Source organism: Salmo trutta, chromosome 38 (genome assembly GCF_901001165.1).
Source record: "Salmo trutta chromosome 38, fSalTru1.1, whole genome shotgun sequence".
Classification (NCBI taxonomy): domain Eukaryota; kingdom Metazoa; phylum Chordata; class Actinopteri; order Salmoniformes; family Salmonidae; genus Salmo; species Salmo trutta.
Window position 1 is genome coordinate 22,167,877 of NC_042994.1, and position 10,848 is coordinate 22,178,724.

Genomic DNA, 10,848 nt, shown 5'->3' on the forward strand with positions numbered 1-10,848 from the left:
CTCTCTGTCTTTGTCTCTCTCACACACACACACCGTTGTGGAGGAAAAAAAACAGGCCTTCTGTAGTCTACATCTTTAGCAAATAGTGTAAAACAGTGGCAGAGGGCTCTGGTCAAAACTAGTGCATTATATAAGGAATAGGGTGTTGACTGAAGGTAGACACAGTCTGTGAGTTCTATGCCGTGGTATAACTCATTGAAGCCTAATGCAGAGCGAATATCGACTGGAGAGGAGTTTTACCATTTAGGATTCGGAATATATTCTGTTAGAAACTGTTTTGTACACAGTGACTGTCTGCCTATTCAGCTGTATGTATTGTTATGAAACAGGCAGGGAGTGTGGCTCAGACAGTCCATTTCCTGGCCCCAAGCCCAGTGCGCCATCGATTGTGCAACAAAAGTATGCTCAAAAGTATAGTCGATATCAGCGTTTATAAACCAGGGTCGCTACAATATTCACACGCACACAGACGGGGAGAACGGCCGGGACAGAGCAAATGGAATGGCATCAAACACCTGGAAACCATGTATTTGATACCATTCCACTTTTTCCGCTCCAGCCATTACCACGAGCCCATCCTCCCCGATTAAGGTGCCACCAACCCCCTGTGTCACACACACACACACACACACACACACACACACACACACACACACACACACACACACACACACACACACACACACACACACACACAGAGAGAAGCTGCTCTTTATTTAAGTCACAATCCTGAGTTTGTGTTTCAGCAGAGTGCAACATCATCAGCTAATAGTCGTTAATCACATGGAAATATTATCTCTCCTCAACTCATTGCTTAGTCATTTTGTTAATTGTGCAGCGCTTATGCCGCTGGTACTGGAGGCCTACTTTCTGCAAAATCTCAATCTGAACTATTCAGTCCCGTCACTAGATGGCAGCGTAAAGTTTATTGTTCAACCATCCTCCGTTCTACAGCCGGAAGAGAGAAGAAGAAACGCTGCTGGATTTCGTGACGTCACGAGGACCATTTCCGAACACACTGGCGGGAGTGCGAATGTTATCCTCTAGCTACAAAATAACCCAAAACTACAAAACAAAAAACCTGCCAAAGCAAGCTTTTGTTGAATTTATTTTGAAAACGAATCTAGCGCCAAGCAGGTGTTATATTGCAAGCAGTTGAAATTGACAAAGTTTGCAGGAGAGAAGACGGTAACAACCATCAGAAGACGCCACACACGTATCTTTAGTCAAAGAGACTGAATTGTTAAACGTTAGCTGCTTTATTATTTTCCCGTTCTGCCTTTATCTGCAACGTCAAGGGAGATAAACGAGCTAAATTCGGTACATTTTCTAATTATTCGTCAGCTACGCTTTCCAGACTACTGAAAACAAATGGCTAAAGTTCAAGTGTTGAATGTCGCTGTGTTGGACAACCCAAGTCCTTTTGGGAACCCGTTTCAGTTCGAGATTACGTTTGAATGCATGGAGGATTTACCGGAGGGTGAGCGGTAACCTTATTCAGTTGCTAACTTCTTTTTTGTTGTTGTTGTAAAATCTAACAAACGTATGTAGATTACTAACTATAGTATTATTGTGTAATTATAATGTAGCTAACCGTTGCCTTTTAGGTGCCACAACAGTTTGCTTAAATGTATCTTTCAATTAACTTTACACCTATATGTTTTTGTAGCTAACTACTTCGATAAATTCAAATATGTTGTTATTGTTTGAGTAAATGAGCTATTCGTGTTGACACTTCATCAGAATTTGGCGCCCGCGCGTATTGTTCACGTTTCCGGTCCTCCTCTGACGTCTGGGTGGACTCGGGCGGATCGGTGCGCTAACAGAGTACCATGTCAGACAGTGGAACGACTTTTAACAATAAATTGCGGGAAAAACGTATCTCTTCTCCAAGGTCATTTTCTATAACCGGTAAATAGTTATTTCCACTAATGAGAAGAAACCTATCCTACCCGCATTAAAGTGGAGGTGGTTGGACAACACTTACTGAGTGGTTGTGTCTGAAATAGCAGCCTATTCCCCATATAGTGTAGTCTCTGAGCTTTATGGGACCTGGTCAAAAATAGTGCACTAGTGAATAGATCGGTTTTAAACGTGGTGTGTGTGAAGTAAACTTCCTAAATTGTATTTGTCACATCTGCTCAAAACAACAGGTGTAGACCCGGCTCGGAACGTTGTGTAGACCCGGCTCGGAACGTTGTGCAGACCCGGCTCGGAACGTTGTGCAGACCCGGCTCGGAACGTTGTGCAGACCCGGCTCGGAACGTTGTGCAGACCCGGCTCGGAACGTTGTGCAGACCCGGCTCGGAACGTTGTGCAGACCCGGCTCGGAACGTTGTGCAGACCCGGCTCGGAAAACATTGTGTAGACCCGGGCTCTGTGTAGACCCGGCTCGGAAAACATTGTGTAGACCCGGCTCGGAAAACATTGTGTAGACCCGGCTCGGAAAACATTGTGTAGACCCGGCTCTGAACGTTGGTTCCTTTTCTTCCCAGCAACACCTTTAGGTCTCCCTCCCAGATAATCTCCTAGATGTTTAGACTGTTGGGGCTTTTAAAGCAGGCCTACAGACTCCTCATTGTTGGCTGACCTACCCTTCCTCCAAGACTTTGTTGATTTTATGATATGGTTTTATATATATAGAATTTAGTTTCATGTTTATTTTTATGCACTTTTATGCATTTTTGTATAATCAAAAGCGTTTAACCATTTTTTAAATATTATTATTAGACTTACTTACGGGCCATTTCCCAGCAATGCAGAGTTAAAAAGTAAGAACAATTTCCAAAAAAGGAAATGGCACAATTAAATAAACATAACAAGACTATATACTAGGAGTATCGGTACCGAGTCAATGTGCAGGGTTACGAGGTAATTTAAGTAATATGTACATGTAGGTAGGGGTAAAAGTGACAAAGCAATTAGGATAGATAATAACAGAGTAGCAGCGTCTGTGTGTGTTTGGCGTCAATGTGTGTGTGTGTGTGTGTGTGTGTGTGTGTGTGTGTGTGTTGGAGTGTCAGTGTAGCATGTGTGTTGGTAGAGCCCATTCAGTGTGCATAGAGCCGGTGCAAGAGTCTCAGTGCAATTAAAAAAGGGGGTCAATGTAAATATTCAGGGTAGTCATGTGATTAACTGTTCAGTAGTCTTATGGCTCGGGGGTAGAAGCTGTTAAGGAGCCTTTTGGACCAAGACTTGGCCCTCCGGTACCGCTTGCCATGCGGTAGCAGAGAGAACTGGGTGGCTGGAGTCTTTGACAATTTTTAGGGCCTTCCTCTGACACCGCCTGGTATAGGGGTCCTGGATGGCAGTGGATTCGTCCCCAGTGATGTACTGGGACGTATGCACTACCCTCTGTAGCGCCTTGTGGTTGGATGCCAAGCAGTTACCATACCAAGTGGAGAAGCAGCCAGTCAAGATTCTCTCAATGGTGCAGCTGTAGAACATTTTGAGGATCTAAGGGCCCATGCTGAATCTTTTCAGCCTCCTGAGGGGAAGTGGCTTTGTCGTGCCCTCTTCACAACTGTGTTGGTGTGTTTGATAGGTCCTTAGTGATGTGGACACAGAGGAACTTGAAGCGTTTCCTGTAGTCCACAATCATCTCCTTTGCCTTGCTGACGTTGAGTGAGAGGTTGTTGTCATGGCACCACACTGCCAGGTCTTTGACCTCTGCCCTATAGGCCGTCTAGTCGTTGGTGTCAGGCCTACCACCGTCGTGTCGTTGGGAAACTTAATTATGGTGTTGGAGTCATGTGAGGCCATGAGGTCATGGGTGAACAGGGAGTACAGGAGGGGACTGAGCACGCACCCCTGAATGGCCCCCGTGTTGAGGATCAGCGGGCCAAATGTGTTGTTGCCTACCCTTACCATCTGGGGGCGGCCCGTCAAGAAGTCCAGGATACAGTTGCAGAGGGAGGTGTTTAGTCCCAGGGTATTTAGCTTAGTGATGAGCTTTGTGGGTACTATGGTGTTGAACGCTGAGCTGTAGTCAATGAACAGCATTCTCACATAAGTGTTGAGTGCGATTGAGATTGTGTCATCTGTGGATCTGTTGGGGCGGTAAATTGTAGTGGGTCCAGGGTATCTGGGATGATGGTGTTGATATGAGCCATGACCAGCCTTTCAAAGTACTTCATGGCTACTGGTGTGAATGCTACGGGGCGAGAGTCATTTATGCAGGTTACCTTAGTGTTCTTGGGAACAGGGACTATGGTGGTCTGCTTGAAACATGTAGGTATTACAGACTGGGTCAGGGAAGTTAATGTGTGTGTGTGTGTGTGTGTGTGTGTGTGTGTGTGTGTGTGTGTGTGTGTGTGTGTGTGTGTGTGTGTTTAGACCTGGAGTGGAAGATCATCTATGTGGGCTCAGCAGAGAGTGAGGAGTACGATCAGACTCTGGACTCAGTTCTGGTCGGACCAGTACCGGCAGGCAGACACATGTTCGTGTTCCAGGTGAGAGACACACTGAGTGACTGATACACACACACACCCCTCCATCTCTCTCTATAGTTCTCTCCTCCCTCCATCTCTGTCTCCTCCAGGCGGATGCCCCCAACACCGGGCTGATTCCTGAGAGTGATGCTGTGGGGGTAACCGTGGCGCTCATCACCTGCACCTACAACGGACAGGAGTTCATCCGTATCGGTTACTATGTCAACAATGAATACACCGACCCAGAGCTCAGAGAGAACCCACCGGTCAAACCAGACTACACACAGGTAATATACACACACACACCAGACTACACACAGGTAATATACACACACCAGACTACACACAGGTAATATACACACACACACACCAGACTACACACAGGTAATATACACACACCAGACTACACACAGGTAATATACACACACACACCAGACTACACACAGGTAATATACACACACACACACACCAGACTACACACAGGTAATACACACTGATACACACACACACACCAGACTATACACAGGTAATATACACTGATGCACACACACCAGACTGCACACACACCAGACTACACACAGGTGATACACACACACACACCAGACTATACACATGTAATACACACTGATACACACACCAGACTACACACAGGTGATACACACACACACACCAGACTACACACAGGTAATACACGCTAATACACACACACCAGACTACACACAGGTAATGCACACAGCAGACTACACACAGGTAATGCACACTGATACACACACACCAGACTACACACAGCTAATACACACTGATACACACACACACACCAGCCTACACAAAGTTAATACGCACGCACGCACACACACACACACACACACACACACCAGACTACACACAGGTAATACGCACACACACACACACACACACACACCAGACTACACACAGGTAATACACACTGATACACACACACACACCAGACTATACACGGGTAATATACACTGATACACACACACCAGACTACACACAGGTAATATACACTGATACACACACACACACCAGACTATACACAGGTAATACACACTGATATACACACCAGACTACACACAGGTAATACACACACACACACACACCAGACTATACCCTGGTAATACACACTGATACACACACACGCACACCAGACTATACACAGGTAATACACACACACACACACCAGACTACATGCAGGTAATAGACACTGATACACACACACCAGACTACACACAGGTAATACACACTGATACACACACCAGACTACACACAGGTAATACACACTGATACATACACACACACACACACCAGACTACACACAGGTAATACACACACACCAGACTACACGCAGGTAATATACACACACACCAGACTACACACAGGTAATATACACACACACACCAGACTACACACAGGTAATATACACACACCAGACTACACACAGGTAATATACACACACACCAGACTACACACAGGTAATACGCACACACACACACCAGACTACACACAGGTGATATACACACACACACACACACCAGACTATACACAGGTAATACACACTGATACACACACACCAGACTACACGCAGGTAATATACACTGATACACACACACACACCAGACTACACACAGGTAATATACACTGATGCACACACACCAGACTGCACACACACCAGACTACACACAGGTGATACACACACACATCAGACTATACACAGGTAATACACACTGATACACACACACCAGACTACACACAGGTGATACACACACACACACACACCAGACTATACACATGTAATACACACTGATACACACACCAGACTACACACAGGTGATATACACACACACACACACACCAGACTATACACAGGTAATACACACTGATACACACACACCAGACTACACGCAGGTAATATACACTGATACACACACACACACCAGACTATACACAGGTAATACACACTGATACACACACCAGACTACACACAGGTAATACACACTGATACATACACACACACACACACACACCAGACTACACACAGGTAATATACACACACCAGACTACACACAGGTAATATACACACACACCAGACTACACACAGGTAATACGCACACACACACACCAGACTACACACAGGTAATACACACTGATACACACACACACACACCAGACTACACACAGGTAATACACACCAGACTATACACAGGTAATATACACTGATGCACACACACCAGACTGCACACACACCAGACTACACACAGGTGATACACACACACGCCAGACTATACACAGGTAATACACACTGATACACACACACACCAGACTACACACAGGTGATACACACACACACACACACACACACACCAGACTATACACATGTAATACACACTGATACACACACCAGACTACACACAGGTGATACACACACACACACACCAGACTATACACAGGTAATACACACTGATACACACACACCAGACTACACACAGGTAATACACGCTAATACACACACACCAGACTACACACAGGTGATACACACACACACACACCAGACTATACACAGGTAATGCACACTGATACACACACCAGACTATACACAGGTAATACACACTGATATACACACACACACACCAGACTACACACACACACACACCAGACTACACACAGTTAATACGCACACACACACACACACACACACACACACACACACACACACACACACACACACCAGATTACACACAGGTAATACACACTGATACACACACACACACACCAGACTATACACAGGTAATACACACTGATACACACACCAGACTACACACAGGTAATACACACACACACACCAGACTATACCCTGGTAATATACACTGATACACACACAGGTAATACACACTGATACATACACACACACACACACACCAGACTACACACAGGTAATACACACACACCAGACTACACACAGGTAATACACACACACCAGACTACACACAGGTAATACACACTGATACACACACACCAGACTACACACAGGTAATACACACTGATACACACACCAGACTACACACAGGTAATACACACTGATACATACACACAGGTAATACACACTGATACACACACACCAGACTACACGCAGGTAATATACACTGATACACACACACACCAGACTACACACAGGTAATACACACTGATACACACACCAGACTACACACAGGTAATACACACTGATACACACACACCAGACTACATGCAGGTAATATACACTGATACACACACACACCAGACTACACACAGGTAATACACACTGATACACACACCAGACTACACACAGGTAATACACACTGATACACACACACCAGACTACGCACAGGTAATACACACTGATACACACACCAGACTACACTCAGGTAATACACACTGATGCATACACACACACACACCAGACTACACACTGATACACACACACCAGACTACACACAGGTAATACACACTGATACACACACCAGACTACACGCAGGTAATACACACTGATGCATACACACACACACACACCAGACTACACACAGGTAATACACACACACACACACACCAGACTACACACAGATAATTCACACTGATGCACACATTCCAGACTACCGTAAATTCCGGACTATAAGCCGCATCTTTTTTCCCAGGCTTTGAAGCTCGCGGCTTAAACAATGACGCGGCTAATATATGGATTTTTCACACTTTCATTTTTTTTTTCTAAAAAAAAAACATTCTGTGACGTGCTCAGTTTTTTGGCGGCGTGAAGCTTTCATTAGACCAATAAAATTGCCGAACGGGTTAAGGTCAAACAACTTTTTTGTTTCCTGTTTAGATTAAATGGAGCGCTCTCAAACTTCCCATCATTCTGATTACGGTAGTCATTTTGTCACCCTCATCATGGCAAAGACATGGAGAAATGCATATGATGCAGCTTTCAAGTTGAAGGCGATTGATCTGGCTGTTGGAAAAGGAAATAGAGCTGCTGCACGGGAGCTTGGTCTTAATGAGTCGATGATAAGACGTTGGAAACAGCAGCGTGAGGAATTGACTCAGTGCAAAAAGACAACTAAAGCTTACTGCTAATTTTTTTTTGTTTGTTACAAGCCGTGTTTCGTTGAAGCCTGTGTAAACTTGATTTGTTTCAATGTACCGGTAGGCACCTGCGGCTTATAGACATGTGCGGCTTATTTATGTTCAAAATAATATATATATTTTTTAATTCAGTGGGTGCGGCTTATATTCAGGTGCGCTTAATAGTCCGGAAATTCCGGTATACACAGGTAATTCACACTGATACACACATTCCAGACTACACGCAGTTAATACACACTAATATACACACACACACACCAGGTAATGCACACACCAGACTATACACAGGTTATACACATGATGATACACACACCAAAAAAATCACAAAACATGAAAAATCAACGTGATGCAAAACAGGAATTGATTGTTGTAAAGGAATCGACTTCTTGTGAAAGATTCTCGGCACAGTTTGAAATCTGAAATAGACTATTTTTGGAATGGACTCCCAGCTTTAATTCGTAACCATAACCCTCCCTGTAATCCCCTCCTCCTCCAGCTGCAGAGGAACATCCTGGCCTCCAACCCCCGTGTGACCCGGTTCCATATCAACTGGGACGGCTGTTCAGACAAGATGGAGGACAGTGAGAACGTAGACCCCTCCCCCAACAGCAGCAGTAGCAGCAGCATGGCGCCCTCCTCCTGTTTACCTGGCAAGGCGTTACCTGTAGGACTGATGTCTGGTAACTCTATGGACTGTCTGTAGAACACAGACACCCCACCAGCATTGCCTTGCCACGTTCTACTACAGCAGCCGCCAGTCTTTGGCAGGAAGGTTGAGTCACTATTGTAAACCAGCTGTACTGTAGGGTTTACGGTCTCCCTCCTTCACACAGCAACACCTCTCTGTCTCCACTGGCCCTGGCACCCTATTCCCTCCATAGTGCACTACCTTTTTAAACAGGGCCCTCTGCTCCAATGTACTGCACTATCACGGAACAGGGTGCCATGTCAGACTCCTGATCCAAAACGTCCTGTTCTGTGTCTTCTTGTTTTACAACCCAACTTGACCTGGACTGGTTTCCATACCAACACCGCTAAATCTCAGGCCCTGCTTCAGTACTGTAGAAATGCGTCTCTGTTTCCTTGAGGTGAGCAGGGAACCTGGAAGTGATTTGTATTGGTGGCAACAAGGTGACCACACTATTACTTCCACCTGTCCAACCAATCCCTGATCTGGGATTACTTCCACCTGTCCAACCAATCCCTGATCTGGGATTACTTCCACCTGTCCAACCAATCCCCGGTCTGGGATTACTTCCACCTGTCCAACCAATCCCTGATCTGGGATTACTTCTACCTGTCCAACCAATCCCCGATCTGGGATTACTTCCACCTGTCCAACCAATCCCCGATCTGGGATTACTCCCACCTGTCCAACCAATCCCCGATCTGGGATTACTTTTACCTGTCCAACCAATCCCTGATCTGGGATTACTTCCACCTGTCCAACCAATCCCCGATCTGGGATTACTTCCACCTGTCCAACCAATCCCTGATCTGGGATTACTTCCACCTGTCCAACCAATCCCTGATCTGGGATTACTTCCACCTGTCCAACCAATCCCCGATCTGGGATTACTTCCACCTGTCCAACCAATCCCTGATCTGGGATTACTTCCACCTGTCCAACCAATCCCTGATCTGGGATTACTTCCACCTGTCCAACCAATCCCCGATCTGGGATTACTTCCACCTGTCCAACCAATCCCCGATCTGGGATTACTGCCACCTGTCCAACCAATCCCTGATCTGGGATTACTTCCAGGAAGGTAGGCCTCTAGAGGAAGACTGAGTTGAGGAAAAAGCCTAACCGTACAGGGTGAGTCCAGGACTGTTCAGGCCTGGACTCAATTCCATTTCAATTCAGGAAGTACTCTGTAACTCCAATTCAAATCAAGGCTTTTCAATGAAGAAAAATGTAGAATTGGAATCTGTTTTACTTACTGAATAGAATTTAAAAGGACTTGATCCCAAACCTGGTTCTGTGTCCCAAATGTCAGTCTGTTCCCTACATAGTGCACTACTTTGACTAGAGTTGTCCGGGGCCAATAGGGCTGTTGTCAAAGTAGGGTACTATGTAGGGGATCGGGTACCATTTGGGAGGTACATGCATTGTTGTTGGGGGAGGGGTTTGTTTATGTCAGTCATGTGACTGTTGTGACTTTACTGTATATACCTGTGATTCATTAGCGCTTAAGAGATGTCATGTTTTTTTTGTATTTTGTTTTGCATTGTAATATTTGTAACAATGAAAAGTAATAATAATAAACATGTTGTTTTTAAA

The 10,848-nt window shown here is 45.2% G+C and overlaps 1 protein-coding gene across 1 annotated transcript; it reads left to right on the top strand.

The window, feature by feature from the left end:
* The first annotated feature begins 959 nt into the window (after positions 1-959).
* Positions 960-10,848, top strand: LOC115178156 (histone chaperone asf1b-B). Its single transcript, XM_029739197.1, has 4 exons — positions 960-1,480; positions 4,336-4,451; positions 4,541-4,717; positions 9,061-10,848. Exons 1-4 carry the CDS (start codon positions 1,372-1,374, stop codon positions 9,265-9,267), a joined length of 609 nt encoding a protein of 202 aa, XP_029595057.1. The 5' UTR covers positions 960-1,371; the 3' UTR covers positions 9,268-10,848.